The sequence below is a fragment of the Aquarana catesbeiana genome, linkage group LG07 (genome assembly GCF_042186555.1).
Source record: "Aquarana catesbeiana isolate 2022-GZ linkage group LG07, ASM4218655v1, whole genome shotgun sequence".
Lineage (NCBI taxonomy): Eukaryota > Metazoa > Chordata > Amphibia > Anura > Ranidae > Aquarana > Aquarana catesbeiana.
The window spans coordinates 150,294,548-150,315,256 of NC_133330.1; the positions used below are offsets into that span (position 1 = coordinate 150,294,548).

At 41.2% G+C, this 20,709-nt stretch overlaps 1 protein-coding gene across 1 annotated transcript in view; it reads right to left on the reverse strand.

Moving 5' to 3' along the window:
- The window catches only part of FAM234B (family with sequence similarity 234 member B), a gene marked incomplete in the record, with an annotated part of 274,001 nt that overhangs the window by 127,286 nt on the left and 126,006 nt on the right, over nt 1-20,709 (reverse strand). Inside the window, 1 exon segment of the mRNA XM_073592718.1 lies at nt 1,750-1,891. Within this exon segment, the coding sequence (XP_073448819.1) occupies nt 1,750-1,891 (142 nt within the window).

A 20,709-nucleotide genomic window follows, 5' to 3' on the forward strand; every position in this document is an offset into this window, starting at 1 on the left:
AGACCAGGGATGATCAGGAGGTTGGAGCGGCCATCAAAAGGAGGAGGAGGAGAGGAGCAGGTGGATGGAGCCATGGTTTTCTGGGGGGACAGGCACTCATTTCTGCACCCCTCAGGTGCACTGGCTGCCCCCCACGCTACGCCACTCGCTAGGAGTCAGGAGCCAGTGCAGTGGGCGGCACCAATAGGAGTTGGGACTAGTGTAGGAGGAGGAAAGGAACAAGGGCGAGGTGCGAACGTGGGGCCCAGGAGTCCCGAGGGACCGGGCCCCAACACCTGTATGGGCTATACCCCCCCGAGCATCATATAATTCCCTGTACATTAGTATTAGAATAGCATGGGCCAGAAGTATGAATTCCCACCCTTTACTCACTGCGCTGTCTGCTTTTGTCCTCAAACACCTTGTGGTGGCAGAGTGACAGCACTGTGCAGTTCAGTAAAGTGATAATCTCATCTGTATGGTAAAGAGAAAATTGAAAAGGGGAGGCTATATTGGAGGGGTGTACTCACTTTTGTGAGGGTGTGTGTGTGTGTGTGTGTGTGTGTGAGTGATAGAGAGATATCTATATATATATATATATATATATATATATATATATATATATATATATATATATATATATATATATATATATATATATATACACATACCTACACATACACACACACACACACACAGTCTGAGCACTGACAGGCTGACCCCCCCACCCCTTCAACCTCTGCAGCAATGCTGGCAGCATTCATATGTCTATTTCACAAAGACAACCTCTGGATATGACGCTAAGCACGTGCACTCAACTTCTTTGGTCAACCGTGGCGAGGCCTGTTCTGAGTGGCCTGTTAAACCGCTATATGGTCTTAGCCACTGTGCTGCAGCTCAGTTTCAGAGTCTTGGCAATCTTCTTATAGTCTAGGCCATCTTTATGTAGAGCAAAAATTTTTTTTTTCAGATCTTCAGAGAGCTCTATGCCATGAGGTGCCATGTTGAACTTCCAGTGACCAGTATGAGAGAGTGAGAGCGATGACACCAAATTTAACACACCTGCTCCCCATTCACACCTGAGACCTTGTAACACTAACGAGTCACATGACACCGGGGAGGGAAAATGGCTAATTGGGCCCAATCTGGACATTTTCACTAAGGGGTGTACTCACTTTTGTTGTCAGTGGTTTAGACATTAATGGCTGTGTGTTGAGTTATTTTGAGGGGACAGCAAAATTACACTGTTATACAAGCTGTACACTCACTACTCACACTCAGGGGTGTACTAACTTTTGTGAGATACTGATAGAGATCTCATCTGTATGGTGATGGTTCTTTAATGTACAATTAGTGGGCTAGTGGTGTGTCGATAAGCTTTCCTGCTTTATGGGAGTGGAGAAAGGCGAGATCGCCAACCTGGCTAGAATGTCTGACATAAGAGACTCATCACAATGCTTGAGGAATAAAATCACAAATACTGTAAACAGAAGACTGTTCAAATATATGCATTCCATGTGTATTTCATTGGGGTTCAGCTTTCACATCCTCTTCTAGCTAAATTAAGATATTATCTGAACGGTAGTAGCAAAGTTAGATGTTTATTAGTAACTCACCTCTCCTGAAGCACAATCAAGGACCATTACCCAGCAAATCTAACAGGAATGTGAGTGATCAAAAATCTGAACTTCATAAAATATATTAGGCTAAATGCTGCCACTGAACTGGATAAAAAAAAAAAAAAAATAGAACATGCGAAAACCTACATACCTGTAAATACTGATCAACTTGGAGAGATTAACCGCCTTTCTCTTTTCCCAGTCAGGCTCATTCTTTTGCAATACATTTGGGAAACTATCTCGGTTTTTAGCCTGTGCATAGATGTCTTTTAATGCTACTGCCTGGATATTCCCTAGGAAAATATATATTTAAATGAACAAAGCAGCAAAATCTCAAAATGTAGAGTTCATATATTTAAAATAACCATCAAAAGAATATTTACACAGTACTTACAGACATTTTTAAACAAACTTTACTTAGCTAGTACTGAAACACAGCGAATTTCATTACCTTGTATGGGCACACAAAAAGCGGGGATGGATAGCCTTGGTTTATCCATGGAGAGGATGGACAAGTTTGCTGAGCTCCTAATGTGAGCTAGGGAAATTCTTTGATTCTACAACACTTTGAGCTTGTTTCCTCAGCTCTACACGATTCACTAGAGCCACAGAAACTCCAGTCATCCCCATGGCACCTCCAAAGCGACACCCCAGAGTGGTAATTAGGGGGTCTTTGCCTCACAAGCATGGTCCCAGGCCGTCACATGTCTTGTCCAAGATGGCAGGCCCTACACCACCATATGGCCACTCTACAACCGTGCGAGATCACTCACCTCGCCAATACCCATCCCTGCACTACCTCCTTCAGACTCCAGAACAATCTACCTTTGATAAATCTGAGATCCACTACATGAAGGTCGAGCTGTACACTACCCACTCAAAAATGGTTCAGTTGAAAAAAAAAAATTACCTGACACTCAGATTCTGTCTTTTCTCAAGGAAAAAGCTTGGCTGTTTAAAAAGGCAAGTCATATCCATACCTTGTAAATGCTCCCCGATGATTTTGAAAACCACAGCTGGTGGCTCTAGGTCATGTCCAAAGCCACAGACGCAGAGAACTTACTTCTGACTGTTAAGGGCATCTTTGCAAAGCTCCTTTGTATGTCCAACTTGATGGATCTGGAGAGAATTAGGTGCGCCAGACCCTGGGTCCTAAAAATATTGACCACACAAGGCCTTGAGATGCTGTCTGCCTGGTCCATTTCTCCTAGATCAAGGAGGACATTATGCATAAGGCCAGAGAGCTCACCCCTGTTGACTTTGATGCTTCAATAACTCTGCTCCCTGACCTTGCAAGACACACGCTAGATCAACAACAATCCATGAAGCCCTTGCTCACTCTCTTAAGAGATCAAGATATCCCCTACATTTGGGGCCTTCCTTTTCATCTGCAGATCCAGAGGGATGGCAAGACCCATATAGTTTGGTAATGGGCTACCATCCCCAACTTTTTAAAGGCTTTATACCTCTCTGACCTACAACATATCACCTGGCCAATGAACTGCAGTGTCCTGAGTGGATCTGTATCAAATCTCTTCTTATATTATTATTCTTTTACAACAAAAAATCAGAAATAACATATATACATCCATTCATCATATATCATATCTTAATACATTAATTATTAATTAACAATAAAGGATCATGTTAATAACCCTCTATGCCATATTAATTCTATAACTTAATATTCATTATTCATACACTGCCCTAGTCTACTACAACTACATTCATTCACCTTACAAAACCCAGAAAGAAAAAAAAAGTGTAATTATTCTCTCCTCTCTCCTTCCCACTACCCCACCCCTACTCATTCTTTCTATTTATAGATATTCTCTCAATTCTGTTGAGGACCGAAATTCATCCCATTTTTGCCATATTACTGGCAATTGTTTTTTTTTTTGTTTTTTTTTTTAAACCCTTCTTCTCTTATCCGTTTTTCCATATATTGAATTTCGTTCATTTCACATACCCATTCCGTCAATGTTGGGCTGTTTGTTTCTTTCCAATTAAGTGCTATTAAATGTTCTAGCTGCAGTTATCATGTGGTGAAGAATTCCCATTTTAACTGTTTTTATTGAGTCTGATGTGAGGAAAAATAATGAGCTGATAATACTTGGGTTCCTTTCTATTCCCGACACTACTTGATGGATCTCATATATCCTATTCCAAAAACTCCTCAGCACATGACATCCATACCATATGTGATCCATAGTACCTCTTTCTACCTTGCATCTCCAACAATTTTCAGTATTATTTTTATTAACTACATTCAGCGCTTCTGGACTCCAATACCATCTCATTACAATCTTATAATTTCTTTCTTGATATTTAAATCGCTGTAGGTGTTTTATGTATTATTTCAAATATTTTTTCCCATTCTCCATCTAGTATAGGGTTTCCTATTGCCTCTTCCCACTTCTTCATTCCTGTTAATTCTCTAAGAGAATCGGAAGGGAGTAATAGATCATATAGTTTTGATAGCTTTTTAGACAGTTCCTGTTCTTCCATTAATATCTTCTCAAATTTGGTTGTTGTCTGCTTATCAAAGGTATTATTGCTTCCATAAATATCTTTAGTTGATGATATTGTAACCATTTTTTTTATATTCAGATCCCAACTCCTGAAATGTTGGTAATTTACCGTCCCTTAGAATTTGTACTGCCCTTGTATTCTCCCCTATATTCCATTTTAAATAATTTGTTGTTTTTAAAGCTGGTGGGAAATCAGGATTGAGGAATAGAGGTGTCATTGGTCCGATCTTGGTGGAAAGCTTCCCCTTTTTTATTATGTTGTCCCATCTTTTTAATGTGGCCTGTACAAAGATTGTTAGTTTTTCTTTTTTTGGTCTTAATTGGGGTTTTATCGAAAGCAGAACTCTAAGCTGTGGTCCTATTATTTCTTCTTCTAGTTTAACCCATTGTTTATTTTCCTTGTTGTGATACCAATCCATAATTCTAGTTATTGATGCTGCATGTAAATATTTTTTAAAAATCTGGTAATGCTAAGCCTCCATTTTTTTTTGTTCTAATTAAAATTTCTCTTTTTATTCTAGGAGTTTTTTGAGCCCAAATAAAATTTACTACTGCTTTTCTTAGTTCCAGCATCAGTTTTCTAGGAGGGACAAGGGGTACTGTTTGAAAAAACATATAATAACTAGAAAAGCTACAATTTCTGGGGAAATTGTGAAAAGTGTTCTTGCCTCTACAACTGGAGTGGGCGGAGTAACTGAATGGAGTGGCTTGAGTAACTGTGAAAAGTGTTAAAAAGCTTAATATTTTAAAAAGTATAAATAGTAGTAAAAAAGTTGAAGTCCCATCATTAGCTGAAAGAGCTGAACATTTTTTTCAAAAGTTTTTTTTTTTGTTCAAAAATGAATTTTTTTTTTTCAAAAATGAATTATTTTTTTCAAAAATGAATTTTTTTTTTTAAACGAAATTTTTTTTTTCAAAAACTGCCATCAAAACTGCCCCATCAGAATTGTCCCATCAAAACTGCCCCATCATATTGCCACCATCAAAACTGCCCCATCAGAATTGCCCCATCAAAACTGCCACATCAGAATTGCCCCATCAAAACTGCCCCATCATATTGCCACCATCAAAACTGCCCCATCAGAATTGCCCTATCAAAACAGCCCCATCATATTGCCACCATCAAAACTGCCCCATCAGAATTGCCCCATCATATTGCCACCATCAAAACTGCCCCATCAGAATTGCCCTATCAAAACTGCCCCATCATATTGCCACCACCATCAAAACTGCCCCATCATAATTGCCCCACCAAAACTGCCCCATCATATTGCCACCATCAAAACTGCCCCATCATAATTGCCCCATTAAAACTGCCCCATCATAATTGCCCTATCAAAACTGCCCCATCATATTCCTCTATTATAAATCAGTACATGGTGTGTCTGTCCCCTCCCCCGGGCTCTGTAATCAGAGCTGAGATGCTCCAGCCACCTCCCCCCCTGTGTATAACAGAAGCTTTGGTAACCATGGCAACAAAACAAACACAGTACACTCTGATTAATGGCTAAAATTTCCTGAAATGACCTCTAAACAAAAAGCTTTTTCCCAAAAACTATAAATCCTACAGTGAAGATCTTTATATTGTGAGAATCACAAGACCCAGACCTAGATTTTGATGTATAATATGTCTCTGAAATATTAAAAATAGAGGCACGGTCGCAGTTTAGAAATTGCCCTTCAAATTTGAAGGGGCTAGAGTGTAGTTTCAATGAATGTCAATGGACGGTGTGAGTTGCAAACAAATGGTCATATTGTGAAAACTATCAGGACTATGGCTTAGCCGTGGACATGTTTAGTGGCAGCAGGGATAGCTGAACGTTTTGATATAAGATTTGTGTAGGTGGGCTTGAAAATGAGGGAGTGGCGGCAGTTTAGAAATCATGTTCTGATTTTTCACCTTTTGTCACCTCCCACTCTAGTTTCCCCATTCATTCCTATGGGACCAATTTCGCCGCAAAAACGACGATATTTCGTGAACCATTCGGCGAAACGTTCCACAAAGTAATAGCACACCATTCGGGAACAATCCGCACGTTTCGGTATATTACTTGTCTATGTAGTGTAAAAACTGTGGGAGGAGTTAGGGTGGTAAATTTGGCTATAATATTAAGAATAATATATATGTGAGATAACAGTAAGTGGTCTTGCTATGCAAGAACACTTAATACTAGAAAAGGTACAATTTCTGGGGAAATTGTGAAAAGTGTTCTTGCCTCTACATCTGGAGTGAGCGGAGTAACTGGGGGGAGTGCCTGGAGTAACTGTTGTGTGGTTGGAGTAACTGTGGAAAGGTTGAACTGGGCAGATGGGCAGAGTAACTGTGTGGAGTGTTTGTAGTGAGTAAAGATAGTAAACATTACACTAACCAATTGATTGATCAAATTTAAAAAGTGCACAAGTGCTAATGATGTAGAAGGTAGAAATATCAGTAAATGACTTTGTCGGACACAGACTTAAGGGTTACCAGGATTTATTCCGCCCCAGCCAAAGCATAGCACCTGACGGACTCGCGTCCCAAAATCAAGTGTGTCAAAAACAGTTTACACAGTATACATATAATTTCAATATATTGCATCACAAGCGAACTGGCGGTATATTTCCGTTATACATTAACATTAACATTTTGAACAGTCAACTTTTTCAACTTTTTGGATACAAGGCAATTCATTAAAGCATATACTTTAAACCCTTACAAATTTTCAGTTTCTCTGCAGTTTTGCTCCTTGCTGTTTCTTTGTCTTACTAATCAGCAAGCAGGCTATAGCACAGGAAGGAGAGGGTGAGTGTGATGAGGACAGTGTGATAGGGCGAGCTGACGTGCTGCATCTACCGTCTGTAGGACGGGTGATCGTTTTAGCCAGCCGGCTTCTTATGCTTATTTGAATCTGCTACACTGTAAGTGTTATTTTAATTCTTTTAATAAACCTCAAAACCAGGATTACGCTATGTTGTTTCCCTCTCTTTTCCCGGGGTACCCCTAAATGAGAACAACCCCCCAGCTAGGAGTCTTTTATTAATCTCCATGATAAGAGTGATTTCCTGTGACTTGGTGGACTAGTGGTATCATCACCCTTTGGCTGTATGAAGTGGCATGTCGTTTCCTAGAAGCCCATCCAATGAAAGGCCCTGACCGGGTTAAGGTCGCAAGCCCCCTTGTGCTTGCCGTTTGGTAAGCGCGCATTTTATTTTCAGCTACCACCGTGGTGCGGTGGAGGAATTTTTTCTATTTTACATTTCCTGCTTTAAAAAAATGGGGTCTGAGCCTATGTATTTTCACAACATTTATTTGGACTTTATTCACTGTGTTAGGACTGTCCAGTGAACACTTATTGATTTAGGTTTCAAGAACTGTGTTAGTTATTTAATTTGGGTTCTAACCAATTAGTCCTATTCAACACTGGTACTAGTATTTACTCCTATTTACAGCGCTGCTATATTTGTTATATTGTTGTACTAGTGTGTGTATCTCACATAGAGTGGCTGCTTTTGTTATTATGTAGTTTTTTTTAATTTTTTTTCACTAATTAATTTTCATCACTATTTTGGTTATCCCCTATTTGGTCATTCACAATATTTCACGAACAGGTACCCTTTTTGGGTGCACTACAGCGCGGTATTCCTCTTACTATATGATGAGGACAGATGTCTGTGATGGATGGGGGGGAGTAAGTGAGTTCAGTGTCTAACAAGTACACCGAACATGAAATATAGAGAATGATGTTTAGCTAATTGTAAATGGTCCCACATAACTATGGCCACGTAAACTGACCCTCATTGCCACTTTATCTGTTTGATGACCACTGTCTCACAACCACTGTTTCCTGGCAACACTCATGCCCTGTTTATGCAGGCTCTAAGCGTGTTCACAACCACTGCTCAAAACACAATACACAGGATAATGGTAGCTGTAATAACTGTGCAGTACTCCTGACTGGAGACACTGCTGCACCCTGTAGATGTAAATGTGATCCAACAGTGTGTTTTTTTCTGTGGTGGCTGCCCAGACCAGTTGAGTATATCCTCTTGAGTGAAGAAGGTCAGATATTGGCTTCTTTTCTCTGCACAGAAAATCTTCATTGAAATCTCCACAGAGTATTATAGGTTGGCAATCCATTATTTCCAAAGATTCCAAGAGGCCCAGCAGGTTAGTAAGGAATTGGCCAATACTGTAATCCGGTGGCCTGTAAATGACAGCGATCAAAGCTTGTACAGGGGACTCCAGTTTGACAACCAAGAACTCCAAGTCAGTCACATTGTGATGATACTGCTTTTCATAGGCCTTGAAATGGTTTCTGACATACAAGGCGACACCTCCGCCACTTTTACTTGCAATGTCAGGAAGGTTTGTGTACGAGAGGTGTCTGTTGCGTTTGAACAGGTTGTAGCCCTCCAGCTGGAGACTTTCAGCAACAGAAGAGCCTGAGAGATGAGTTTCAGTGAAACATAAAACATCTCCAAGTGTCAACTCATGGTGAGATTTGATATCTTCAATGTGAGCTGGTAATCCTTCCGTGTTGTGATGGATAATTGTTAATGTTTGCTGTTTGTCTGTTGTCTGTAGAAACTTTAAGAGGGGCATAACACTTTCCAGTGATGCTTTCTTCATTGAATCCAGGGAAGCTGTGATTTCAGGATCAGCAAAGATCTTCTTCTCATCAAAGTCGGTTATGTACAGTCCTTGCAGTGTAGTCGTTCTACTCAGAGCAACATAGGCCATTCCCGGTTGGAAGACCCGTTTCAATGAGACCACTGCCGACTGTATCGACATCCCCTGACACTTATGAATCGTACATCCAAAAGCCAACTTCAGGGGGAACTGCCTGCGAACAACTCCTTTCTGTCTCAGGTTTTCCTCTACCCTTTCTATGTACACCAAGTTGTCAGCATCACAAGACGACTTGTTACGGTATCTCTGTCCTGCATTTGGATTGTCCAGCACAAGCCCAAGCTTGTTTACCGTAGTAGCACCATTCTCAGTCTGGATGATTATTCTTGCAATCTTGCCAAATGTCCCGTTAACAAGCCCGTCTTCTACATCAATGTTTCTTGTGATCATGATACGGCACCTTCAGCTGCTTGCAGTGTGTCAATCAGATTGTCTTTGTGTCCTTTGAAAGGTTGGTGTTGCCTCAGCATCACTCCTGTCTTAGGGTCTTTTCTGTAATCGTCGGCATCTATGTTGGTGTTGTTTGAATGGAGAACAGACACAGTTGCAGCATTATGTTTGTGAACCTCTTTGTTGGTGGCACATATGTGTAGCACGTCATTAGGGCAGTGGGTGGGATCTGTAAGAGCAAGCAGAGCTTTGTCATCATTGCTTAAGGTGACAGTCTTCTGCTTGACTCTGATTCTATTCAAAAGCTCAGCAAATGAAATGTCATCCTTCTGTCGCATGATCTCTGTCAGCGTGATCATCTGAAAGTTGTCTTTCCAGACGTCATTGGTATTTTCCTCAAACACGCAGAGTGGCTTACTTTTTCCCAGCGGGGGGACCTGGTAAAAGTCTCCTACTGCTAGTACTGACATACCACCAAAAGGTTTCTTACTGCCTTTGATTTGCTGTAGTCTCCAGTTGATGTAGGCAAACAGAGGCTTTGAAATCATTGACACCTCGTCAATAACAATGATCTCCGCATTTGACAGCTGTGCCCTCACTTCATCTATTAGATTTCCAAGTCCTTGGTAGGGTGGCTTCAAGCTTCTTGGCAACTTCAGCAGAGAATGAAAAGTGTTGCCTGAAATGTTGAAAGCTGCTGTTCCTGTAAATGCAGTTAGTAAAACGCTGGGCATGGATATGTCTGCTTCCTCACGTAGTCTGGTAAGTTTACAGAGTATCTTTGTCGCCTCAGCATAGATGCACTTTATCAGGTGTGATTTGCCTGTCCCTGCACCACCAGTGACAAAGTATTAGAATGGGTCAGGATTTAGGCCACGCACACGGTTAGTGCACCAGTCACAAACTGAGTAGAATGTCTGAGCTTGTGTCCGGTTAAGGTTTCTGTACATTTTCCGAAGGAAATCAGGGCACATTTGTGGGGCCTTCACAGTAAGCGCAATTCCACCTGTTTGTGACGTGTATACTCCGGAACATCATCTTGTTCATTCTCATGAAGTGGCTCCCCTTCTTTGCGTTCCTCTATACATTCCAACCTATCCAACTCAGCTTCTGGGGCAAAGGTGTTCCAAGCATCTTCAACAGGGCCGTTTTTTACAAAGTCATCCAAGACTTGTTCCACAATTTTGTTGTGTTGTTCGAACTTCTTTTGGTTGCTGGTAACAATTGCAGACACTGCTCGGATTGCTTCTTCTCCTGGTAAGCTCACACAGGCGCCTTTGTAAAAATCCTGGTGTGTTGGGAACCTTACAGTTTTCAGTGATGACTCTGAACGGTGGGGGAGGTAGAGTTTAAGCAGTCTGCCGTAGTAGTTCTCAGGGTCCTTCTTCTCTGAGAAGCGTGCGTACCTGATGATTGCAGGCTTCCCTCTCGTGCGTTTTTGAATCATTCCCATTTCATTCAATAGGCTGACACGCTTGCTGTCTTCCTTTTGCTTGCTATCTTACTTCTGCTTGCCATAGACAACCCTGTAATGGGATGCAAAGTCTGCCAGACACATGGACTCAAACTCTGGTGTTTCGGGTCTGGCTCTGTATTTGTCGACAAAACTCGTCATCCACACATTAAGAGAATCGGCTGGTTTGTTCTGCAATGCACTGAGCGGGAGACTCATTTTCAGTGCGTTGTCCCCAGTTGGCAGAAAAACAACCTCACGTGAGCAAGACTTCATTTTCAAGCTGCACGTACGGGCCACAGACTCCTGGGCGCTGACCTCTCTGTGTTTTGAATAAGCCTGAAGAACCTCTTTCATTTCTTCTCGTTCTGTCGCTGTTTCTGGGCTCATTTCTTTGACTATTGTTTTGAGATAGTCACTCAGCTCCCGTTCTGGCTTGGATATGTAGGACAACATGTACATGATGCAACCATACTCATCAAGAATGTACTGGATGTCCATGTTGGCGTTCCAGGCCGTCAGTAAATGTGGATTGTAGTTGTTCACCCAGCAGTCCTTGATATCACGCTTCATTAGAATCACGCTTGAGGAGGTCAATGCCTGAATGTACGAGTTGTACTGATTCAAAGTCATATCACACTGTGCCAGTAGCTGTGACATGTCTTCAAGCTGCACTTTTGGGTTATTAAGCAAATCCCAGACTGGTTTCAGTTTGTTTTTGGCTGCTTGTGGTTTCATTGCACAATCTCTTTGTTCTTCTGGCATCGGGTAAGTTATCCTCGTTTTTCTAATAGGTGGCTTTGGAAATCCAAATCTGCATACTCTGTTACCTTTCTTGCATGATTTTGAATGAGATCTGCTGTGCATTTGAAGTTCTGTTACAAATCTGTGAAGTAAGGCCTGTTTGGCTTCATCAGGCAGCTGGCATGAGATGTTATGATCTATAAAGGCACACACCTTGTCATCACTGTCTTGTCCAAATATAGGAGCTCCTGCTACCCAACAGAGACAATGTATATGAGGGCTCCCTCTCGCCTGAAATTCAACCCGGTAAAAGTAATCGATAACTTCACCAATTGGCTGTGCAGGACCCAACAGCAGCTCTCGCATCAGAGCATCAACCCGTTTGTCAAACATGCGCATGGTGGTCACTGGGTTGCCTCGAAGAATGTCACACTTTTCAGCCCAGTCTAGCCCCGCAAAATCCACCTTTTGACCTTGTTGTGCCTTTATTGCCGTTATTACCTCTGGCCATCTGAATTCTGCAGCAGAGAAGGTAAGAAAAAATGTTGGCTTACCCAATTGTCTGACCATGGCTAGCAAATTCTTCAGATTTTTATCCCAGTAAGCTGGACTCCCTCTCAGTGGTTGCATGAACCTTGTGGCATCTCGGTTTCGCACCAACCTCTCAACCTCACACTTGTCCTGTAGCAGCTTGTTGGATATTTTCCGTCCATCCCTGGTATTGGGTTTTCCTTTCCTTAACTGGATGGACATGCTGCTTTTGGCCATGTGTGTTTCTGTGACAAACTGCGCAAAGAAGAGGTAGCTTGTGTCTCTTGCAAAACGAGTATCAACACAAAAAAGCCTTGCATTGAAATACATGCTCGGGGACAGTTTGACTTGTCTTGCCTGGTCCAATGTATTCTGTCCAGTAGGGAACTGAACAGGGAAAGCCATTGCCTCAAGCCTAGGAACTTTAAAGAAGCTGACAGGTGTGTTTCCTTGTGCAGGTGCAATGCTGAATATTCCATCACCGTGTGTCAGTGCTTCCTCTCCAAGGTCAGATGGCTGCAAACAACTGTCTAGGCCAATTCCAGGTCTTAGTGTATCCTTCTCATCCTCTGCATTGGGAGGTTGTTGGTCATGGCCTTCCTGTTGCTCAGAAGCAGCCGGTAAACATGCAGACTGTACCTCTGATGGATCACAATTTTCGATGCGTTCAAGTATCTCCATCATTTCAGTTTCGTCACAACTGTCGAGTTCCATCCCATCATCATTATCATCATCATCAGCGATTGTCTCATCCACTCTAATTGAAATGTCACTGTAGTCGGGGTGTGTGTCAATGAGTTTTGACAGACCTGCTACTACATTTCCCATGTTGACATAATGAAACAGCTGGTGGCCTTTGTAAGTCAGACGTCTTTTCAGCTTGACTCTGTGTAACTGGGATTTGCTGTGCGATCTTGGTAGAGTATTGACCGTGGTTTCCACCTCGGATGGCACACACACTACAGCGCCATGTATAGCTGCCTGTCGACCTTTGGGAAGTGTGATGATCTTGGCAAATGGCAGTATTTTGGCCAAAAGTTGTCTTTCCAGCACATTCAAATCGCAGAGCTCTGGGGGAATGGGTGCCAGCTCCATGTTGTTAGCTACAGCGATGGATGATTTGTGTCCTGCTTTTAAATGTAAATCACAGTTGTGACAAATCCATTCTTTGGTCCTTTCATCTGGTACGGTGCATTGTTCAGGTCCTTGACAGTGATTGTTGCACACATGGACATATTTCCCTGTCAAACAGGCAGCAACAATGTGTAGATTCTTCTTGTAATTGCTGTGAATGCAATGTTTCACTTGGTTAGGGAAAAGGGTGCGATGACACATCGTGCACACAAATGTTGGCCCAGCTTTAATGCATTCATGGAAAGTGGATATAGCTGTCTGCATTAGGCTGTTGTCCACTGGTTGACTGCATTCCCGCATGACACGAGTCCATCGTCTGTATTTCATTCTTATTTTGAAGGCACATTGCATCTTATGGGTTATGCGAAAATCTGCTTGAGTTTGACGCTTCATTTTCATGTAACTCATGCAATGTTGCAAGTGATGTTTTCTTAAAGCAGGATCATTATGATATTTTCTGGTGATGTATTGCTTCTGCTTCAACTTGAAATCGACATTTGTGGCATATTTTCTGGTGATGTATTGCTTCTTCTTCAAGTTGTAATCTGCATTTGTCGCATATTTTCTGGTGGTGTACTGCTTCTGTTTCAAGTTGAAATCTGCATTTGTCGCATATTTTCTGGTGATGTATTGCTTCTGCTTCAAGTTGAAATTGGCATCTGTTGCATATTTGCGAATGATATATTGCTTCTGCTTCAACTTAAAATCAGCATCTGCTCTGTATCGGCTGGTGATGTATGTCCTTTTCTTATTGGTGACAGACATCTTTGTAGCCTTGAAATCACGCCTTCTTACATTTCTGTGTCTTGTCTTCAGTTTTTGTCGTCTCTGTGCATTTAATTTGGACAATGCCTTACTGTCCTTCCATATGCCCTGTGAGGATTTCGCATCAACTGACCGTGGAGAATGCTTGCTGGCTGGGAATCCAGTGTGTGTTACATCTTTGGTCATCTGTGTCACTTTGTTCTCCGCATGCTTTGCATTATGTGGTTTGTCAGATTGCACCAGTGGGGACAGCAAACCATCTGACAGACGTCTTGCACGATGAAATGAGACTGGCATGAAGTCATACTGCAGTCCATCAATAGGGCCTCTGGTGTCTGTAAGGAGCAATTCATACAACTTATAAATCCTTGCCCCCATATCACTCAAATGTGTAAAAGTGATCATAACAGCTTTTCCTTTTCCAGTGGCAGGAAGTCCATCCTTATTTCGACTATGAGAATCAAACAGTCCATATCTCCCAGACTTGTCTCTGAACAATGCAATGCAATATGGCACTACTATAAAAAGTGCATGTGTAACATCTGCATCGAGGCACTGAAGTCTTGTGGAGAGGTCAACAAACCAACCTTGGTTGTCACCGTCTACAGTGTCTCTCATACATCCCGATAACACTGGAGATTTAACAACGTTATACTCATATTTGTCAGTGTTGACTCTGAGGGGCACTTCTTCCATTGTCAAGTGTTGATGCTGATAGACATTTCTTTGTTTTAGCTGTTTTATTGTTGAGCCATACAAGCTGTTGCCCTTCTTCAGTATTTGATCAAGATCACCCTTTCTCACATCATCAAGCTCACTGTGGTATGCCAAAAATGTCAGAGCCATGCATGTACACTGTTTGTTCCTTAACCTTCCATAGCCATGATGACCCTGATGAAATGATGCCTGCACAGAAATCTCACTTGGTACACATGGTTCTTGCATGCCATGGTTTTCAGAAGTGCCCATCACACTGTCACTGTGCTCTTGAACTTGACACTGAGTTGAACATGAAAATGACACCACAGGTTCACTATGTACCTCCTGGGCACATTCACTGTCACAAACCTCCATATCCACTATGCTGCTGTGGGGCTCCGGATCCAGTTTAGTCCAGCATATCTTTGCAGCTTTAGATCTCTTTCCTTTAGATGGCATGATGATATTTGTGGAAGGAGCTATAATTCTCCTCAGAGCTTTGTTCGAAGAGCTATAATTCCCCTCAGAGTTGTGTTGGAGGAGGAGCTATAATTCGCCTCAGAGCTGTGTGGGAGGAGCTATAACTCCCCTCTGAGCTGTGTGGGAGGAGCAATAATGCTATAATTCCCCTCAGAGCTGTGTGGGAGGAGATACAATTCCCCTTAGTGTTGTGTGGGAGGAGCTATAATTCCCCTTAGAGCTGTGTGGGAGAAGCTATATTTCCCCTCAGAGCTGTGTGGGAGAAGCTACATTTCCCATCAGAGTTGTGTGGGAGAAGCTATAATTCCCCTCAGAGCTGTTTAAAAGGAGCTATAATTCCCCTCACAGCGGTGTGGAAGAAACTATAATTCCTCTCAGAGTTGTGTGGGAGGAGCTCTAATTCTCCTCAGCTGTGTGGGAGGAGCTATAATGCTAAGCTGTAATTCCCCTCAGAGCTGTGTAGGAGGAGCTATAATTCCCCTCACAGCGGTGTGGGAGAAACTATAATTCCCCTCAGAGTTGTGTGGGAGGAGCTATAATGCTAAGCTATAATGCTATAATTCCCCTTTGAGCTGTGTGGGAGGAGCTATAATTCCCCTCAAAGCTGTATTGGAGGAGCTATAACTTCCCTCCAAGCTGTGTGGGAGGAGCTATAATGCTATAATTGTCCTTAGAGCTGTGTGAGAGGAGCTATAATTCCCCTCAGAGCTTTGTGATTTTTTTTTTTCAAAAATGATTTTGTTTTTTTGTTTTTTCAAAAATGATTTTGTTTTTTTGTTTTTTCAAAAATATTTTTTTTTTTCAAAAATATTTTTTTTTTCAAAAATTAATTTTTATTTTTTTCAAAAATATTTTTTTTTTTACATGGGGCGGTCATAATGTTTTGGCTGATCATGGGGTGGTCATAATGTTTTGGCTGATCATGGGGTTGTCAGCTTTTGTCACCTCCCACTCTAGTTTTGAACATTTCGCCATTCATTCCTATGGGACCAATTTTGCCGCAAAAACGACGATATTTCGTGGACCATTCGGCAAAACGTTCCACAAAGTAATAGCACACCAATCGGGAAAAATCCGCACGTTTCGGTATATTACTTGTCTCTGTAGTGTGGAAAATGTGGGAGGAGTCTACAAGCATTATCAAGTCTAGCAGATGAAGTCACATGCATTTGGGGTGTCTCAGCATCTTGTGTTTACAACCACTGTTTCCTAGCAACATTTCCTTTTGAACATTTTGCCATTCATTCCTATGGGACCAATTTCGCCGCAAAAACGACGCTATTTCGTGGACCATTTGGTGAAACGTTCCACAAAGTGATAGCACACCAATCGGGAACAATCCGCACGTTTCGCTATATTACTTGTCTCTGTAGTGTAAAAACTGTGGGAGGAGTCTACAAGCATTATCAAGTCTAGCAGATGAAGTCACATGCATTTGGGGTGTCTCAGCATCTTGTGTTTACAACCACTGTTTCCTAGCAACGCTCATGCCCTGTTTATGCTTCCCAAATACTACTTCATCAAAACTGCCCCATCAGAATTACCCCATCATATTCCTCTATTATAAATCAGTACATGGTGTGTCTGTCCCCTCCCCCGGGCTCTGTAATCAGCTGAGATGCTCCAGCCACCTTCCCCCCCTGTGTATAACAGAAGCTTTGGTAACCATGGCAACAAAACAAACACTAACAGTACACTCTGATTAATGGCTAAAATTTCCAGAAATGACCTCTAAACAAATGGCCGTATTTTAAAAACTATACATCCTACAGCGAAGATCTTTATATTGTGAGAATCACAAGACCCAGACCTAGATTTTGATGTATAGTATGTCTGTGAAATATTAAAAATGAAGGCACGGTCGCAGTTTAGAAATTGCCCTTCAAATTTGGAGGGGGCTAGAGTGTAGTTTCAATGAATGTCAATGGACGGCGTGAGTTACAAACAAATGGTCATATTGTGAAAACTATCAGGACTATGGCTTAGCCGTGGACATGTTTAGTGGCAGCAGGGATAGCTGAACGTTTTGATATAAGATTTGTGTAGGTGGGCTTGAAAATGAGGGAGTGGCGGCAGTTTAGAAATCATGTTCTGATTTTCCAGCTTTTGCCATCTCCCACTCTAGTTTCCCCATTCATTCCTATGGGACCAATTTCGCCGCAAAAACTACGATATTTCGTGAACCATTTGGCGAAACGTTCCACAAAGTAATAGCACACCATTCGGGAACAATCCGCACGTTTCGGTATATTACTTGTCTATGTAATGTAAAAACTGTGGGAGGAGTTAGGGTGGTAAATTTGGCTATAATAATAAGAACTAGAAAAGCTACAATTTCTGGGGAAATTGTGAAAGTGTTCTTGCCTCGACAACTGGAGTGGGCGGAGTAACTGGGTGGGGTGGAGTGGCTTGAGTAACTGTGAAAAGTGTTAAAAAGCTTAATATTTTAAAAAGTATAAATAGTAGTAAAAAAGTTCCATCATTAGCTGAAAGAGCTGAACATTTTTTTCAAAAGTAATTTTTTTTCTTCAAAAATGATTTTTTTTTCTTCAAAAATGATTTTTTTTTAAAAGTAATTTTTTTTCAAAAATAATTTTTTTTTTCAAAAATATATATTTTTTTTTTCAAAAATAATTTTTTTTTTCAAAAATATATATTTTTTTTTTTCAAAAATATATATTTTTTTTTCATGGGGCGGTCATAATGTTTCAGCTGATCATGGGGTTGTCAGCTTTTGTCACCTCCCGCTCTAGTTTTGAACATTTCACCATTCATTCCTATGGGACCAATTTCACCGCAAAAACGACGATATTTCATGAACCATTCGGCGAAACGTTCCACAAAATAATAGCACACCAATTAAATGACATTGAGGCCGGATTCACACTGGTATTTTTCAGCTTTTCACAAAGTTCCACAAGGTAATAGGACACCAATTAAATGACATTGAACATTTCGCAATTCATTCCTATGGGACCAATATTGCCGCAAAAAACTACGATATTTCGTGGACCATTCGGCGAAATATTCCACAAAGTAATAACACACCAATCGGGAACAATCCGCTCGTTTCGGTATATTACTTGTCTCTGTAGTGTAAAAACTGTGGGAGGAGTCTACAAGCATTATCAAGTCTAGCAGATGAAGTCACATGCATTTGGGGTGTCTCAGCATCTTGTGTTTACAACCACTGTTTCCTAGCAACGCTCATGCCCTGTTTATGCTTCCCAAATACTACTTCATCAAAACTGCCCCATCAGAATTACCCCATCAAAACTGCCCCATCATATTCCTCTATTATAAATCAGTACATGGTGTGTCTGTCCCCTCCCCCGGGCTCTGTAATCAGAGCTGAGATGCTCCAGCCACCTCCCCCCTGTGTATAACAGAAGCTTTGGTAACCATGGCAACAAAACAAACACAGTACACGCTGATTAATGGCTAAAATTTCCTGAAATGAGCTCTAAACAAATGGCCGTATTTTAAAAACTATACATCCTACAGCGAAGATCTTTATATTGTGAGAATCACAAGACCCAGACCTAGATTTTGATGTATAGTATGTCTCTGAAATAATAAAAATGGAGGCACAGTCGCAGTTTAGAAATTGCCCTTCAAATTTGAAGGGGCTAGAGTGTAGTTTCAATGAATGTCAATGGACGGCGTGAGCTGCAAACAAATGGTCATATTGTGAAAACTATCAGGACTATGGCTTAGCCGTGGACATGTTTAGTGGCAGCAGGGATAGCTGAACGTTTTGATATAAGATTTGTGTAGGTGCGCTTGAAAATGAGGGAGTGGCGGCAGTTTAGAAATCATGTTCTGATTTTCCAGCTTTTGTCATCTCCCACTCTAGTTTCCCCATTCATTCCTATGGGACCAATTTCACCGCAAAAACGACGATATTTCGTGAACCATTCGGCGAAACGTTCCACAAAGTAATAGCACACCATTCGGGAACAATCCGCACGTTTCGGTATATTACTTGTCTATGTAGTGTAAAAACTGTGGGAGGAGTTAGGGTGGTAAATTTGGCTATAATAATAAGAATAATATATATGTGAGATAACAGTAAGTGGTCTTGCTATGCAAGAACACTTAACTAGAAAAGCTACAATTTCTGGGGAAATTGTGAAAAGTGTTCTTGCCTCTACAACTGGAGTGGGCGGAGTAACTGGGTGGAGTGGCTTGAGTAACTATTTTAAAAAGTATCAATAGTAGTAAAAAAGTTGAAGAAGTCCCATAATTAGCTGAAAGAGCTGAACATTTTTTTCAAAAATGATTTTTTTTTTCAAAAATGATTTTATTTTTCAAAAATGATTTTTTTTTTTTTTTTTTTCAAAAATGAATTTTATTTTTTTTTTTTTCAAAAATGATTTTTTTTTTTTCAAAAATGATTTTTTTTTTTTTCAAAAATATATATTTTTTTTATTAGGCGGTCATAATGTTTTTTCTGATCATGAGGTGGTCATAATGTTTTGGCTGATCATGGGGTTGTCAGCTTTTGTCACCTCCCACTCTAGTTTTGAACATTTCGCCATTCATTCCTATGGGACCAATTTAGTCGCAAAAACGACGATATTTCGTGAACCATTTGGCAAAACGTTCCACAAAGTAATAGCACACCAATTAAATGACATTGAGGCCGGATTCACACTGGTATTTTTCAGCTTTTCACAAAGTTCCACAAGGTAATAGCACACCAATTAAATGACATTGAACATTTCGCCATTCATTTCTATGGGACCAATTTCGCCGCAAAACCTACAATATTTCGTGGACCATTTGGCGAAACGTTCCACAAAGTAATAGCACACCAATCGGGAACAATCCACACCTTCGGTATATTACTGTCTATGTAGTTTAAAAGCTGTGGGAGGAGTTAGGGTGGTATGATCATGGGGTTGTCAGCTTTTGTCACCTCCCACTCTAGTTTTGAACATTTCGCCATTCATTCCTATGGGACCAATTTCGCCGCAAAAACGACGATATTCCGTGAACCATTCGGCGAATGTGTAAAAACTGTGGGAGGAGTTAGGGTGGTAAATTATCAGCATTATCAAGCCTCGCAGATGAAGGTATGGCCACATGCATTTGGGGGTTTTCAGCATCTTGTGTTTACAACCACTGTTTCCTAGCAACGCTCATGTACTGTTTATGCTTCACACGCACTGCTCAATACACAACACAATGTGATTTCTACACAATACAATTCCTATCAAAACTGCCCCATCATATTGCCACCATCAAAACTGCCCCATCATAATTGCCCCACCAAAACTGCCCCATCATATTGCCACCATCAAAATTGCCCCATCATAATTGCCCCATTAAAACTGCCCCATCAGAATTGCCCTATCAAAACTGCCCCGTCAAATTCCTCTATTACAAATCAGTACATGGTGTGTCTGTCCCCTCCCCCGGGCTCTGTAATCAGAGCTAAGATGCTCCAGCCACCTCCCCCCCCCCGTGTATAACAGAAGCTTTGGTAACCATGGCAACAAAACAAACACAGTACACTCTGATTAATGGCTAAAATTTCCTGAAATGACCTCTAAACAAAAAAGCTTTTTCCCAAAAACTATAAATCCTACAGTGAAGATCTTTATATTGTGAGAATCACAAGACCCAGACCTAGATTTTGATGTATAGTATGTCTCTGAAATATTAAAAATGGAGGCACAGTCGCAGTTTAGAAATTTCCCTTCAAATTTG